We start from the raw sequence: 17,533 nt of genomic DNA on the forward strand, positions 1-17,533 counted from the left end.
CTTTTCTTTTCTTTTCTTTTCTTTTCTTTTCTTTTCTTTTCTTTTCTTTCTTTTCTTTTCTTTTCTTTGAGACACAATTTCTCTGTGTAGCCCTGACTGTCCTGAAACTCACTCTGTAGAGACAGGTTGGCCTTGAACTCAGAGATCCACCTAGTTCTGCCTCTGAGTGCTGGCATCAAAGGTGTGCACCACCACCAAGAGGTTTAAATGTTTCATTTTTTTTTTTAAAAAGTACTGGTTTATTTTTGTTTTCTTTTTGTAAGAGACAGGGTCTAGCTATAATCAGATGCGAGGATTAGAGGTGTGCCATCGCTCTTAGCAGTGAGGTGTCTACTGCCACCCCTTTCCCTGCTCTCCCCCTTAAGCTAGGATCTCACTGTGTAGTTCCTACCGGCTGGAACTCGCTAGCCACTGCTTCTGCCATAGGCATCACCATCACTGTCTGAGGTCACTTTTTCTTTAGTAGTCCATTTTATTATATACACTACTTGTATCTAAACAGTATTCCATCTTATTTGGTGGTACCCTGTAATCCCCCAGAGGTTGAAGGAGAAGGATCGTGAATTGGAAGCAGGCTGGTTACACAGTAAGATGTCTCAAAAGGCAAAATAGCAATTAGAGATTTGGGGCACTGCTGGTTTTGTTTCCAAAATGGCTGTGTTCCATGATCGTATATTATATTGTATATTATATTGTGTCTGTGGCTGTGGCTACTCTAGTGATAGAGCTTGTTAATTCCACAGAGTAATAATAAAGATTGTAATGTTTGTTCTATCCTTTCCAGAAAGAGTTTACCAAAATCTATTTTAATGATAAGGCATAGAATTTGCTAAGTGAAGTCATTTTTACTTTATACATTTGGGTGAGCCATTAATTTTATTTTCTCAAAGACAGTAATCATGTTTCTGTTGCCCGTGAAGCTAATTTTTGTAGTTCGTCTTGACTTTATTACGAAAAGATAGTTCAAATGTAAGACTAGATGAGAGGCAGAAAAGTAATAAGCATTATAGGAAATAATGGGAAAAGCATTCTAAGGGCCATGATAACAGTAACTTGAGAATTTTTTAGATTAAGCCACATAAATTTTCTAGCTAGTATATTTTAAATTCCAAATAAAGTTTCAGACTTAGAAACATCCAAGAATGTTCTTTATGTATTCTACATGATACACATGTTCTAGTGGTAAATATATAGAAAATTGGCTAAAAATTCCTCCATGCTCTGTATTCAGACTCTACAATGTTAATTTTTTGCCAAATTATCATTTTAAGTTACATACATGTTCCTATGAGGAATATTGCAGTCTTCTTCACAAAGCACTCAGTGGTTCTGTTACTGATATTGTCAGCTTTTGTCAGCTTGCCACAGTGGCTGCTGGGCTTCTCCAAAGTTACTGTTTACTTGGGAATGGTGGCTCATGCTGTAATGCCATCACTAGAAGGATTATAAGTTCTAGGCCAGCCTGGGCCATATGGACAATTCCAGGCCAGTGTGACTACACACTATCTTCCTTCCTTTAGATGAAAAAAAAAAATCCTACATGGGGAGCAATTTCGGAACTCAGTAAAGCTGTGCTTTTGTGGAATGTGTCCGGGTCACTGATTGCCTAACAGTGTTCTTAGACTCCTGGGTTCTCACTCTCGTGGATGGATTGTGCTGTATTAATTTCAATGTTTGACGCTTACATTACCTCATGTCTGGCCAGTGGAAACTCCTTGTTGGCTTCTGTCTCATTTTGATTTGTTTTTGTTTTAAAATTTCTGACATAGCATGTTGTTCTAGGTTCAGTTTGTGCCTGGCCTTCCTAGCTCCTAATTAGCCCCCACCCCACCCCCCAGGAAGTACTTATTCTTTTTGGTGGGAAGCTATGTATATAAACTTTTTAATTAAAGTTACTTGCCACAAAGTCTGAGGACCTACTTGAGTGTGATACTTGGAATCCATATAATAGGAGAGAACCTCCATATGTGCCCTCCATATATGTTGGTGGCAGACTAATGCATTCACACAAATAAATAGATTTCTTTTGTTATACAGGTTAAGTAGGTTATATTGCATCTGATCTAACACTTTTCTTTTTTCTTTTCTTCTTCTTTTTTTTTTTTTTGTTTGTTTGTTTTTGTTTTGTTTTTTCGAGACAGGGTTTCTCTGTGTAGCCTTGGCTGTCCTGGAACTCACTCTGGCTGCTGAGACCAGGCTGGCCTCCAACTCAGAAATCCACCTGCCTCTGCCTCCCAAGTGCTGGGATTAAAGGCATGCGCCACCACTGCCCGGCGATCTAACACTTTTCATACAGACCCTGTTGTGCCTTGATTTTACTCTTACAACAGACGACCGTTTGTTCTTGCTCTCATTCTTTGCTTTCAGTATATTAACCTTGATTTTCTTTTAAAATTATAGATGAGACTAAGAGAACTGTGTAGCGGCATTGCACAAACCCCTTAGTTGGCAGAAGTGAATTAAGAACTTAAAAGAACAAAGCCCATGGAAGTGAATAGTATATCTGTGTAATTTTTTTTAAAGATTTATTTAGAGTGTATACGGTGGTCTGATTTCCTACCTACAGGCCACAGGTGGTTGGGAGCCACCATGTGGTTGCTGGGAATTGAACTCAGGACCTTCAGTCAGTGCCCTTAACCGCTGAGCCATCTCTCCGGCCCATGTCTATCTAATCTTGCCCAACAGTTTTCCTTGTACATGTGCATGTTAATCTGTTCATATATGCTCACCTTTCCTTATCTTCAGGCATTCTATTCTCCTTGTTTGAAATCTCTCTCCTCTTTTTTTTTTTTTAACCATTTACAGATTCAATTTATGGTTTTGGTCGTACTTTACAAAATGCATTATAGTATTTTTAACAGATTATAATAAAAGTTATTTGCATATATGTTAATTCTCTTTTTCTAACATGTTATCTTTAAGGGCATGAGCCACTTAACGTTTTTAATTTTTGAAATGATATCTTGATATGAGACTAACCTGGAACTTTATATGGCAGCCTGACATTACGCTAGGTGTGAGGATTCTGTGCCTGTTTCCTGGCATATGTGGCCCAGATGGTTGGTTGGTTTGTTCATTTGTTCCTCCCTTCTGTCCATTTGTCCTTTGTTTTTTCTGAGACAGGGTTTCTCTCTGTAGCCTTCGATGTTCTGGAACTCTCTAGATTGGACTGGACTCAAATTCAGGTTGGCCTGCTTCTCCTCCTCCTGAGTGCTAGGATTAAATACACGTGCCACCACTGCCCCACTTTGGGATAGTCTCTCCATAGTTGTAGTAAAAGTTAATGTATCTCTATTGGAGTAAATTACCTCTTAATTGTAGTCCCCAAATACTCGATGATACACTCAGTATCTAGAATCCTCTTCTGGAAGGACAACTCTGTTTGTGTCAAATGGTTCTACATTTACATTGTTGAGGTTACATTTCTCTTAAAGTTCCTTGTATGCACAGTGTGGTCTGACCCCCACCTGCATGTCAGATCATTCTAGTCCAGCTGTCACAGTCAGCTTCTATATTTTTGTGTTTTCTTTTTCTTGAAACTTGCTTTTCTTTTAGATTTCTCTTAAGGCTTTTCCTTTCCCATGGGAAATGATTCTTGTTTTCTGCTCTCTTTATATATTCTCAGTAAATGGCATTTCACAACAGTACTGGGAGCAAAGGCAGTGATGGCTTTTGTTTCGGCCTCTGGAGACTCCTCGCTATTGTAATTTTAAGGGCTTGTTGCATATTGTGTATCTGGCACTTTGTAAATACTTGAGTGAAAAAGTGAAGTCTCTGAGAGCATATTTTTTTGCTTAAATATCTAGTGTGAGTTTTATGTTTGATAGGTAATCAGAAAACATATAACTAGATATCATGTGATCATTTCAACCTGCCAAGTATGTGGTAGTGTTTTTGTCAGCTGTGAAAGAGAAACAGAAAATACCATGAAATTTGATTTAGCTTTTTGTTGAGGAAACTGACCCTGGTTTCTGATTTAACTAAGCCTATATTCATCTGGTCTTTATTTTGCCCAGATTATTGTGACTTCTTTTTTCTTGCCAAGAAGCCCATGGAATTGTGTAATTGAGAGGCGAGTGAGTGAGATTCTTTCTGTGGTTGTAGCAACCATTCCTTTAGTGTTGCTCAAAATATCCTCTCACCATTATATTGTAGTGATTGCTAAGAACTGAACTCAGGACCTCTGGAAGAGCAGTCAGGGCTCTTAACTGCTGAGCCATCTCTCCAGTTCCCAGCTATTAATTTTTAATGCTTCATGAGTTAACCTAAGCCCAGCATACATAGAGATCAGCCTGTGATCTGTGATTAAACATTAAAGGACATTCATAACTTCTGAAATTACATGGATGTCTAAGCTTTTCTGTTGTGTAGCTAAAGCAGCTTCTCTAATAAAAATGTGTCTAGGAATCAGATGGGAGAAGAATGAATTGGGCTTCAACAGGTGCTTCCTGGATGGCTTGGACATTATTAGGAGGGCCCCTTCTTAATTTCAGGAGGACTATGATGGCTTTCATGTTTAAAACATTATAGTGGATATAATTACATTTGAAAAGTGTGAGAAAAAAATCTTAGATCTGGATTTAATTTAATTTAAGCAGATTTAAAAACAAATCTAAAATTGGAGAAACATTTAACTCTGCCTCTGATTACTCATTAATGATTACTAATCTATTTCCATATGTTTTTCTTTTTTTTCCTGCACTGGCCTTTAGGTCTTTAGCAGCAGGAACTGTGTTAGCTGTTTAAGTTTTGTTTCTTTTCTTTTTTAAAAAATTATTTATTTTTCATATGAGTATATAATGTAGCTGTCTTCAGACACACCAGGAGAGGGCATCAGATCCTATTACAGATGGTTGTAAGCAACCATGTTGTTGCTGGGAATTGAACTTAGGACCTCTGGAAGAACAGCCAGGGCTCTTAACCGCTGAGCCATCTCTCTAGTTCCCAGCTATTAATTTTTAATGCTTCCTGAGTTAACCTAAGGCCAGCATATAGAAAGAATAAAAGTGAGCATTGCTAAGATAGGTTCTTTGAATTGTAGTCAAGATGGGCAGAACCTGAGGAGGAAAGGGTAAGAGAAACAAGCTTCAATCAAAAGTGCAAAGAAGCAAGAGGGCTTTGCTAAACAGCAGCATCTTAGCAGCTGCCTCTTGGGTAACCAGGTCTCACCAGTGTGGTGCTCGGTGTGCAGCACTAATTCTTTGGTGTACTATACCTAGACCTGCTCCAGAGATGCGTGATCTTTTCCTTTTAATTTATAAAGCCCATTTTTGTATATAGTCCAAAATACATTTAATGAAATGGTTTTTTTTTTCCCCACTCCTATCTCCTGTGGTTCTCAGGCAATCAACTATAATTTTTTTTTTACATCCTTCCAGAAAGAAATCATACATATTACGCATATATATGGTTAGCTTTTTATTTTTTTAACTTTCCAGTCAGTATGTGGTCTATCTAGGTCTGGAACTCACTCTGTAGACCTGGCTGGTTTAACTTTCCAGTCAGTATGTGGTCTGTTTAGGCCTGAACTCACTCTGTAGACCTGGCTGGTTTAACTTTCCAGTCAGTATGTGGTCTGTCTAGCCTGGACTCACTCTGTAGACCAGGCTGGTTTAACTTTCCAGTCAGTATGTGGTCTGTCTAGGCCTGAACTCACTCTGTAGACCTGGCGGGTTTGGATCAGATCTGTCTACCCCTGTCTTGTTTGCCACCAAACCCAACCTGCTTTTTACATTTGTATTTTGTACCAGCTATAGAGTATTTTTTTATAGAAGTATGGTATAAATATATATAACTTAATCAGTCTCCTATTATATCCATGTATGTTGATCACCTTTTTTGAGTTAACAGTACATACTTATACATTCCTAGGTTGTTTGCATTGTTACTTTGATAAACACCCATATTGCTCAATTTTTTTTTTCTTCTTCTTCTTCTTCTTCTCTTCTTTTTTTTTTTTTTTTTTTTTTTTTTTTTTTTTTGAGACAAGGTTTGTTTGTTTTATTCCGTGAATCCCTGGTTCTCCTAGAATTTGCTCTGTAGACCACCTACTTCTGCTGGGATTAGGGGGGTGTCACCACTGACTGGCACCATTTAACTAAGAGTGTCTTGTATGCATAGCTCATGTTTCATTCTCTCACTTTTTAGCCATCTAGTATGATGGTATAGTACACACTGTTGACAATTATATATGTGACACAGAATTTAGAATTTAAGTCTCAGAATGTCCACAGACTTTGTATAGGTTTTTTTTTTTTTTTTTAGCATTGTCTTCAGGCTAGAAGAATCAGTTTCAAGGCCTTACAAATGTAAGAAATGCCTTTAATTTATTTCCTTTTGTTTGGCAGATACATAGTTATCATTTAAAGTTAAAATTCATTTAGAATGAAGGTACTGGACCTGTAGTATGTTTAGTGGTAGAGTATGCTTCTAATATGGTCAAAAACCTGACTTCAATTTCTATCCTACTCCCCGAACCCTCCCCTCAAAAAAAGCTATACTGATAACTCTAGCTTACAGTGTCACTACTGAAGTCTGAAGCTCTTGTTTATTTATTTTTTCTTTTTGAGTTTCTCATTTGTCTCTAGCTGGCCTCAAATTCAGAATCTGTGTGTGTATAGCTAAGGATGACTGAACTTCGGATCATCCTCACTCTATCTTCCAAGTGGTGTTATGGTAGGCATTCATCGCCATACCTGGCTCTGTGTTATCTGAGATTTGCAAATACTAGGCAAGTCTACTTACAGATTAAGCTGCATTCCCTGCCCACTGATGGAATTTCAGTAATGTAGTTTCTCCTAATTCTATTGTCATGAGATAAGAGTGTTCATAGCTTTTTCTTTTTTTTTTTATTACTTCTTTTGTTCTTTTTTAATTACTAAATATATATTACGTGTCTGTATGTGTGTATGTATGGGAGTGCTGGTGCCAGAGGATGCAGAGGTGTCAAACCCCTTAGAGCATCAGGAGCATCATTACTTGAGGTTCTGAGCCACCTTCAATGTGGGTGCTAGGAATTGGACTTGGGTCCTCTTCGGGAACAGTACATGCTTTTAACTGCTGAGCCATCTCTTCGGCCCTTCGTTATTTTTTTCTTCCAGGTCCTCTGACCTGTTGGATTTTTCATTTTTAAGATGTAGAATGTCTGGTATTTATTATTATTTTTTTAAGATTTTTATTTATTTTATGTATATGAGTACACTGTAGCTGTACAGATGGTTATAAGCTTTGATTTATTTACTATTATATATAAGTACACTGTAGCCGTCTTCAGACGTACCAGAAGAGGCCGTCAGATCTCATTACGGGTGGTTGTGAGCCACCATGTGGTTGCTGGGATTTGAACTCAGGTCCTTCAGAAGAGCAGTCTGTGCTCTTACCTGCTGAGCCATCTCACCTGCCCGGTATTTATTCTTTAATTTTGTTTTTCAGCCTCTCATTTGACAAAGCAAAACTTGATCTTAGAAAAGTATGGCTGGGTGGTGGTGTCACACCTTCATTGAACACTGGAGTGGCAGGGGCAAGGTGCACCTCAGGAATAGCCTGCTCTGCACAGAGAAACTCTGTCTCAAAGCAACAAAAAGCAAGAAACAAGTTTTGCGGAGATGGACCAGTTAGTGAAGTGTTTGCCACAAAAGCTTTAGGATCGAGGCTTGACTTTTTGTTCTTCTCTTAATCCCTTTTTGTTATTTATATTTTCTTTCATTTTTAAATTAGTTCATTGTCATAACCCTTCTATCATGTTTTGTTTTGGTGGTGGTGGTGGTTTTTCTGAAACAGGGTTTCTCTGTGTAGCCCTGGCTGTCCTGGGTCACTCTGTAGACCAGGCTGGCTGAAATCCACCTGTCTCTGCCTCCCAAGTGCTGGGATTAAAGGCATGCGCCACAACTGCTAGGCCTCTCAAGTATAAGGGTTAAACACAGCTGTGGTGTCCAGCTTGTAGTACTGTCTTATAACATGCCAGTCTCTTGACTGGAATGAACAGTGATTCTATTTTGAGGGTCAGTGTGAGGAAGCACAATTCAGATAAATATTTTCTTCAGTGACCTAAAACTATGACATTATTGGCTTATCATTGTGACATCATTCCTGGTAGAATTCCCTATTAGGCTAGTGCATTATTACTTTTTATCCACCAGAAAGAATGATCCTAAAAAATTTCACAGAAGTTTTCACAAGGCTACTTCCTTTTTATCTTTTAAAATATCATGGGACCAGTACAGTCCTTTTTCATTTTTGGGAGTTCAGTCTCCTTATACAAAAATTGAATGGGGGGAGTAGATAATAGTTTTCTCTGTACTTTACCTTCATAAAGTAGAAGATTAAGTTAGTCAACTCTTAATCTTGAGTATACACTGATGAAATTTGTTCCATTTATTTTTAGGTGTCATCTTTACTACAATTATCTATACTACAGTTAAATTAACAGGTGTTAATTGTTGTAATGTATTTTGTAAATGTAAGAAATTTGAAAACAAATGAATGTGTAGGTTAGGCTGGAGAGATGACACCCAGCAGCTAAGACGGTGGATGGCCTTCGCTCTTCCTAAGGATCTGAATTCTGTTCCTAGCATACATACCCAATGGCTCACAACCCCGTGTTTCTCCAGCTCTCGGAATTCAATACCTCTGGCCTGTGGGCACCTGTATCATGTATCCATTCCTACTCATACACACAGTTTTAAAGTGGTGTGTGGGTGTGCGTGTACACATGCACCATTGTGCATGTGTGGAGGACAGTTTTCCTGAAGTCCTTTTTCTTCTCTTATGTGGGTCCTAGGAATTGAACTCAGAGATACCCTTAACATGCTGAGCCATCTTACTGGTTTACAATTAATACAATCTTTTGTAGTAATTTTCTGTGGCACACTAACCATCATAGAATTGAAGTCTGTATAACTAATTGTAAGCATTTTTCGCGAACACTTACAATGTCAGGACCTTGTGGAAATGATCAAAGCCATGTTACCTGTGGCTGGGCCCTGGGTGTATCTAAGTATTCTTTATGAATAAAGATATTGAGTTTTTGAGTACCTAGATTTACAAAGTATATTCAGACAGTTGTTAAACTTTTTCAGATTAATTGGGTCACATAGGTGATATCCAGGCTACATGGCTGTGGTTAATATTACACAATTGTTATAAAGGGAGAGAGAGTATCATTTATACCATTGAGAATGTGTAGGCTTGTCATTAATTGGCTCACTTTAGTCAGTAACTGGGTAAGAACTTATGCCCATCTACTAGAATAGTGTGGAAATGACAGACCAGCAAAGTATGTTCTTAGTAATTACCCAGTAATTAAACTTAGTTCAAGGCATAAAAACATAGTTTATATTCTTCATGATCAATTTGGTACAATATTAGATGCCATTTTGGGAGTATTGATAACCTAGTAATAGTGTTCATCCTTGCCCCCCTCCCCCTTCCTCTTCTTCCTTCACAGCCTTATGAAAGTAGATAATTTGACCATTAGCAGGGTTGGTTTTGCATCCATAGAAAAATACATTGAGGGGCTGGTGAGATGGCTCAGCGGGGAAGAGCATCGATTGCTCTTCGGAAGGTCATGAGTTCAAATCCCAGCAACTACATGGTGGCTCACAACCACCCATAATGAGATCTGATGCCCTCGTCTGGTGCGTCTGAAGACAGCTACGGTATACTTACATATAATAAATAAATAAATCTTTAAAAAGAAAAAGAAAAAAATACATTGAATTGCCTAGTGTGTGCAAAGACACTTAAAGTTTTGGAAAATATTTAATTACCAATCAATCTGTTTTCCTTGTAGTGTGTTTTCCTGGCCTTCCCGTAGCTTTATGTTATCAGTTAGTTTCAAAGCAGTGATCTTATTGCCTCATACTATTAACTCATTTTTTGATTTTTTTTTTGTTGTTTTGTTTTTGTTTTTGTTTTGCAGGAGGTGTATCGAATTCCAAAGAAAAGTCAAACTGAAAAGGAGAGCACAGGTAAGTTGAACACTTGTATAGGTAACTTTGTAAGAATTCCTTACATAATTGTGGAGACAACCTAGAAGGACTTTAGTGTTCTTCCTTTTGAAATAAGCATACATAGAAAAATGAAACATTGTGTGTAGTAATTTGGACCTGTATTCTTTGTTAGTGGATTCTTCCAAAGGAGATATTTCTTACACTGCCTATGTTGTTGCTTTGGTAATTTAACCTTTCATTGAATTGTCCCTCTAGAATAGCGATTTTTGTTTGTTTTCTTGTTCCTTCAGTGCTGGGGGTTGAACCCGGGGCTCCTCACATGTTAGACAAGTACTCTACCACTGAGCTTTTCATCCTGCCCTTAAAGTAGGCATTCTTTTAAAAAATATATTTTTTTTAGGTGTGTATAAGAACGCTTTGCTTGTATCAGTGTCTGTTTACAATACATGTTCCTGGTGCCCGTGGGAGGACAGCAGAGGCTCTGGAGCCTCTGGAACTAGAGTTAGGGGACCAAACCCTGGTCCTCTCCAAGAGCGGCCAGTGTCCTTACCCATTATGCCATCTCTCCATCCTCATCCTCTTTTAAAGAATTACTCTTTCATCTTTATGGGTGTTTTGCCTGTGTGTGTGCGTGTATCTCTGTATACCTGGTGCCCTCAGAGGCCAGAGAAGAGCACCAGATTCTCTAGAACTGGAGTTACACGTGGTTGTGAGTTGTCATTTGGTTACTGGGAATCAATCCTAAGTTTTCTGCAAGAACAGTAAGTACAGAGCTGTCTTTCCAACCCCAACAGATGTTCTTAAATTTATATTGCTAGAGGTATATGGAGCAGTATTTACCTCTGGCTATTCATATATGTAGAAGGGTGTATATGTTTCTTTACCAGAGAAGGCTAAGGAATCTTACCAGAGCTGTGTGTATTGGTGCATACCTTTAATCCCAGTACTCAGGAGGCTAAAACAGGCAGATCTCTGAATTTGAGGCCAGAGCAAGTTCCAGAACACCCAGGGCTATACAGAGAAATTCTTTCTCTAAAAACAAAATAAGGAAAAGAAAAAAAGAAATCTTCATCGGATTCTCATGAAGTCAGTGGCTACTGAAGCTCAGAATCATTGTGAATCAGATAGTACAAGTTCCATGGTAGTCTTAGGGTCCCAACTTTACTGCCTCACTGTGTTTCTACAAATTATTAGGAACTTAAGGAATCTTGAATCCCTTCTAACACTGAGCCAGTGTTGCTGGAGTGAAAAGCCAGTGTGTGTGTTAACCTTTACCTTATTTTTCACAAGCATAGCTCTGATTCCTTAAGTCAAGGCCTGTGTGATATCTCTCGCTTCGTTGTAGTGTGTTTTGCACATCTTTAAGTTCTAACAGTTTATTCTCTTCATAGCCAGACTTCTACATGGGACTATAAAGAACTGTAAGAAGACGGTTGTGGGCAATTTTTTCTTTGGCAACAATGTAAAGTTGTTAGAGGCTACCAGTCTAGGCACATAGCACTATAGGCAAACCTTAAATATGTCAGGGTTACTTCCCATGTTTTCTGAGTATCTAGTCTAGTATAGCTCTTGGGGAGCTGCAAAGGATGATCTTGGAATTTTTTTTTTTTTTTTTTAAGATTTATTTATTATATGTGAGTGCACTGTAGCTGTTTTCAGACATACCAGAAGAGGGCATCTGATCTTATTACAGATGGTTGTTAGCCACCATGTAATTGCTGGGATTTGAACTTAGGACCTCCAGAAGAGCAGTCAGTGTACTCTTAACCACTGAGCCATCTCTCCAACCCCAATCTTGGATTTTTTTCATAAGCAACCTTTTATTTATTGCATGTGGAATTTTCTTGCTTAGTGTTAGAATACGGAAATATGAATTTGGTTTTGCTTTCTCAGTGTTAAGCAACTAACAACTAAAACCTTTAAAATTTAAAGTCAGGACTTGATGAGGGAAAAGTCCACACATTTACCTTTTTGTAAAAAGTTTTATTATATACTTATTTCCCTACTAAAATAAACATTTTTTAAAAATAACTTAATCTTTCCAGTAACTGAACGAGGAAGAGATGCTGCTGCCTTCAGAGATCAAACAGCTCCGAAGACTCCTAATCGGTCGAGAGAGCGAGACCCCGACAAACAGTCTCAAAGTAAAGAGAAAAGGAAACAGCGGGGCTCTCTGTCACCACCCTCTTCTGCGTATGAGCGGGGCACAAAAAGGCCAGATGACAGGTAAGTGACGGAGTAAGTTTTCTTATTTGAGCAAATCCAAACACGTCTCTGTGCCCCATATAGTTCTTTAGCATCCACATTTATCCCATAGTGCGCGCGCGCGCGCACAAACACATCACTTGCACACTAATGGATTGGAGAAGCAAGTATAGATTTTTTTTTTTTTTTTAAAGAAGGAGGACTTGTTGAAAAGAAGGGTTTTGCAGGGTGGTGGTGGCGCATGCCTTTAATCCCAGCACTTGGGAGGTGGAGGCAGGCGGATTTCTGAGTTCGAGGCCAGCCTGGTCTACAGAGTGAGTTCCAGGACAGCTTCAAAGAGTTAAAAAAAAATGAGGCCACAAAGATAGATCAGTGGGTAAAGACACTCATTGTCAAGAGAGACACCTAAGTGTGCCCACTCACATATTCCGAAATAAGTACATAAATGAAAAAAGGGCTTATTTAAATTTTTTTTTTAAAGTATCTAAATTAAGACTGGGAATGGTAGCATACAGCTATAATCCCAGCATTTATATGACAGTAACAGGAGAATTGCTCAAAGTTCAGAGCCAGTCTGGTCTACATAGCTAGCTCCAGGTAACCAGGGTTCCGTAGTGAGACTCTTGAGGTTTCAAAATATAGGCAGACACACACATTGCGCTGCTTTTGGAATTAATATCTTCTAGATGAGTAAGACATTTTTAATACTAGAGTTTTGCGGTTTGCATTTAATCACACATACTTTTCCCATTTGTTTATTTATCTATTTTAGACAGGATTACACTAGGGTGCCATAACTTAGAGTTTTCCTAGCAGTTCTCCTACCTTAGCCTCCTGAGTTCTGAGGTGACACATGTTAGCTACTGTGCCTGGCTTTTTTATGTATGTTGAGGATCAAGCTCAGCTATTTCTGCTGGACAACATCCTGGACTATTTTTTGGCTCATGTCACATTTTCTTTTCTTCATTATTCATTTATTTACAAAGAAATAGGTTTTATCCTGTTGTGTTTTAAAAATCTGTAATTGTGATTATGGAATCTGCCTCAACCCTAAGGACGAATAGTAAGCTGGTGTCTCTACTTCAGACATCTAAGATGAAGAATGCTAGTGGAAGTGGCCAAATGTTGGATTTCCTTGGGTTTCTCTTGCTGCCAGATTCCTTTTTGTTTGTTTTATGGCTCCCGGGATTGAGTGCAAGGCTTTGTACGTGGTAGACACACACATTCTCCTGAGCTGTATTTCCCAGCCAGTTTATTTTAAAGATTTGTGTATGTCCACGCCTTGAGTGGTCTGAAGCATTGGATCCTCTAAGATCTGGAGTGACAGACAGTTGTGAACTGCCTACCTGATGGGTATTGGGAGCTGAGCTGCTGAGGCGTCTTCCCAGCTCCCTTGTTTTGTTTAGTTTGTGTAGTGCAGGATGTTGAATTTTAGGCAATGTCAAATTAGACTTGATGTGGTTAGTGGTTTCTTCATGAATGACTTACTGTCTTATAAATGTTTTGATTATGTCCATGATTGCTAACGTTTTGTGGTATTATTTTCTTTGTAGATATGATACACCAACTTCTAAAAAGAAAGTACGAATTAAAGACCGAAACAAACTCTCTACAGAGGAGCGCAGAAAGTTGTTTGAACAAGAAGTAGCACAGAGGGAGGCTCAGAAACAACAGCAACAGCTGCAGAACTTGGGGATGACGTCACCACTGCCCTTTGACTCTCTGGGATATAATGCCTCTCATCACCCCTTTGCTGGGTATCCACCAGGTTATCCCATGCAGGCCTATGTGGACCCCAGCAACCCCAATGCTGGAAAGGTGCTTCTGCCCACACCCAGCATGGACCCCGTGTGCTCCCCTGCTCCCTACGATCACGCTCAGCCCTTGGTAGGACACTCTACAGACTCCCTTGCTGCTCCGACCTCAGTGCCAGTGGTACCGCATGCGGCAGCCTCTGGGGAAGTTTCTAGTTCACAGTATGTAACTCAGAATGAAAGTGTGGTACTCCAAGACTCCAATGTTCCTGTAATGCCAGTACAAGCACCAGGCCCAGTCCAAGGACAGAATTACAACGTCTGGGATTCAAACCAGCAGTCTGTCAGTGTGCAGCAGCAGTATTCTCCTGCACAATCTCAAACAACCATATATTATCAAGGACAGACATGTTCCACTGTCTATGGTGTGACCTCTCCTTATTCACAGACAACTCCTCCAATTGTGCAGGTAATTCATGGTAGAACTTCTCTTTTGTATTTTAAAGTTTGTTAATGTCATGCTAATTAGATCTAGTATAAGAGAAATCCTGTCATTGATAACCTTATTTCCCTTGAGATAATTAATCTGATACAAAGAAGTTCTGTCATTGGTTTGTTTCTTGGTGTTAGTGATGAAACCTTTTGCAACCTTTATGCCTTTTGCATAAACTCATCAGGCATTCTCCCAGTGTATTATATCAATAAAATAGACCTTGGATCTATTTTATTGATATCGGTTATCTACTATGTAAAATGTTGGAGTGTAAAATATCTAATAACTTAGGACAATAGTATGTCCCAGCTTCCATAAAGTAAGGAGTTTAGAAGCAACTTCCTTGATAGTGAGGATCAGGGTCCATGGAATTAGAGTTAGGAATGGAGGATTCACTTTGCAGCTTATTTACAACCGAGGCTTCCCAGTAGGACTACCCACAGTTGTATTCTGTCCGTCACACAGGGGGATAGGGAAGACTGCCTAAGCGTGTGCATACCAGGTGATGTGGGGAATCACTGGGAAGCCGTCATGAAGGCTTTACCGCTATAATGTAAAATGAAAATATACTTAGTGAACCCTTAGTTTACTTCACATCTTCTTTTGTTTTATTTTGTTTTGCTTGTTTGTTTGAGACAGGGTTTCTCTCTAATCATCTTGACTTTTCTGGAACTCGCTCTGTAGACCAAGCTGGCCTCGAACTCAGAAATCCGCCTGCCTCTGCCTCCAAGTGCTGGGATTAAAGGCGTGCGCCACCATTGCCCAGCTACTTTACTTCTGAGTAGTAGATAAGTGGATTCTCTCCCCTCTCTTTGAATTAGTTGATCAGAAGTAACTTAGGGGTTGGGTAATCAGAAACATGTAGCATACTCATAATGATATGATAATATGTGGTATGCAAAAATTAAATTTGCAGTAAACCTTAACAAAATTTCTGCATGGGGCTGCAAAGGTGGCTCAGCACTTGCTGAGTCCCAAAAGACCCAAGTTTGGTTCCCAGCCCATGTCAGACTGCTCACAGATGCTTACGGCGTCAGCTCTAACATATCTCACACCAAATCTGTAGAATTTCTGCATGGTGAGCCTTAATTAGATATCTTGTCAGGCAAATTTGTTTGATCATGAAAAAAAAAAAACCTAAGTTTAAGGAATTTAGCTTCCAAAATACTAGGTCCTCCCTACTCCTATTGTATGCTTGTATGTTTGGCTTCCTAGTTTCTGTAGAAACAAAAGAAACAGTTCCCCTGGGAATTGTTTAGGCTTTGGGGGTTGGGGCTTGTGTTTGTCTGGTTTTGTTTTCTCTAATTTGGTGTTTGGGCTTGGAATGGTGGTGTATGCTTGTAATCCCAGCATGGTGGGAATCTAAGGCAAAAGGATAATGAGTTCAAGGCCAGCCTGGATCACATAGTGAGATCCTATTTTCAAAGAGCTAGGAGTAGAACAATTGTTCTGATCTAGCTTTTAAAATATTTTATAAAGATGATATTAAGTGCTTTCAACACAAATTATGTCAGGTGATTATAAAATCCACCCTGTAGGAAATAAATTGAGATTACAGATTCTGGAAGGAATTTTTTTTTCTTCTGAGTAATGTCAAAAACCTTTAACATGGCCTAATAGAGGAATATCATCTGACATAATAATCTAAATGGATCACTTTGGTTGCTCTGGCAAAGAAAATAATGAAAGTTAAAGGCTAAGTAGACCAATTACAAGATTGTTGAGTAATCTACCCAAGAGAATAGAGTTAGTTGTACATGATACCCATGTTAAAGACTAGAAGACAAAGCTAACAGATTTTGCTAATAATTAGATTGGGAAGGCAAGCCAGATTGATTGATTCATTCATTCCTGCCCCCCCCCTCCCCCAGCTCTCTGCAGTATCTGGTGTTTAATTGGGCTACAAAAGATCCAGTTAACCAACTTACTGCCTTTGATTGCTGCATAACATTAAACTGAAGCCAGCACTACCAGAATGTAAAAGTATGCCCGCAGACATAGTAACTTGGGGCCTATAACTTCTTTTAAACATAGATAATCTTTTGCTGCTGGTAACTTATATTATTGTTGACATCTGATTATTATCTGGGTGTATATTACGTTTTTAAAAAGTTGTTTTGAAGGCATATTTTCTGCTCTCTGGATTGGAATGTGAGCCCAGGTTGACTCCATTTACCCTGTTCTTGTTACATCAGAAAGGGTTTTCTGATGAGGGGCATTCTCATTGAAAGTTCAATCTCCTATTATTAACCTGTGATTTTAAATATCAGGTTATATCCCAATATTACATTCTGTTCAGGGAAAGCTTGGATTCACATTTACAGAGAGGCAGAGAACAGTAATAGTACTTATGGGAAATGACCCAAGGACCATTGCCAGAGAAAAACTGAGCTCTATCTCAGAAAAATGTTAACTGGGAACACTTCCTTTGTTAGCTGTGGAGAGTTTAAGCCATACATTTGGATACTTAAGGCAGCCTTTAAAACTTTGATTCTAACTACCTGAGGATTATTTCTTAGAAGCTGGATGGTTTCTTCTGGGTAGTTTCCTTATTAATGTTCAGAGATCCACTTGCCTCTGTCTCCTGAGTGCTGGGATTAAAGGCACTCACCTCCACAGGCCAGCTCTTATGAGACTCTACATGTGAACAAATACCTGCATCTGGTGCTGTTACAGCTGGAAGGGTTTTCTAGGTTCCTTTCTTGTCTAAATCAGTGTACATCATGAATTTTAGATTCATGGTATTCTCATATCTTTATAGAAATTTTATTATATATTAGCAAAAGCTTAAGAACAAGAATTGAGTATTAATATTTGATTACCTTCTTAAACTGTGAATCACTGCTGTTGCCCTTATTGTGTCAAAACAACTTGTTGTTTCTAGTTGGTAACAAAGGACCTCAAGAAAGTTGCATGTGGTGTATGTACTTATAATTATGGAGTTATAAAAGACTGAGGCAGGTTTATGAGCTCAAAGCCAGGCTGAGCTATAAAAAAAGAAAGTGGGAGAGTACTTCCCCAAAAGAACAGAATGGGCAGAGGGGTGTCTGAGAAACTGTGTGTGTGTGTAGCATGTCCATTGTGTCTGAGTATTTAGGTCTCTGAAGCAGCGCTTATCACTCTAGTTTCCC

At 38.9% G+C, this 17,533-nt stretch overlaps 1 protein-coding gene and 1 long non-coding RNA gene across 9 annotated transcripts in view; one reads left to right on the top strand and one right to left on the bottom strand.

Annotated features, from left to right (window-relative positions):
- Nucleotides 1-1,564, bottom strand: part of LOC116072575 — a 20,626-nt gene extending 19,062 nt beyond the window's left edge. For both annotated transcript variants that reach the window (XR_004111513.1, XR_004111512.1), the window contains exon 1: nucleotides 1,280-1,564. This is a non-coding gene — a long non-coding RNA (uncharacterized LOC116072575). The remainder of the gene's footprint in view (nucleotides 1-1,279) is intronic.
- Setd2 (SET domain containing 2, histone lysine methyltransferase) overlaps nucleotides 1-17,533 on the top strand; it is an 89,380-nt gene that overhangs the window by 51,839 nt on the left and 20,008 nt on the right. For 5 of the 7 annotated variants that reach the window (XM_031344031.1, XM_031344028.1, XM_031344032.1 and 2 more), the window contains exons 13-15: nucleotides 9,920-9,968; nucleotides 11,996-12,176; nucleotides 13,709-14,378. In XM_031344031.1, the coding sequence (XP_031199891.1) occupies nucleotides 9,920-9,968; nucleotides 11,996-12,176; nucleotides 13,709-14,378 (900 nt within the window). Of the gene's footprint in view, nucleotides 1-9,919; nucleotides 9,969-11,995; nucleotides 12,177-13,708; nucleotides 14,379-17,533 lie in introns of those variants that run through there. The other 2 variants (XR_004111510.1, XR_004111511.1) reach the window with 2 other exon arrangements.

This window comes from Mastomys coucha, unplaced genomic scaffold (assembly GCF_008632895.1).
Source record: "Mastomys coucha isolate ucsf_1 unplaced genomic scaffold, UCSF_Mcou_1 pScaffold23, whole genome shotgun sequence".
Taxonomy (NCBI): domain Eukaryota; kingdom Metazoa; phylum Chordata; class Mammalia; order Rodentia; family Muridae; genus Mastomys; species Mastomys coucha.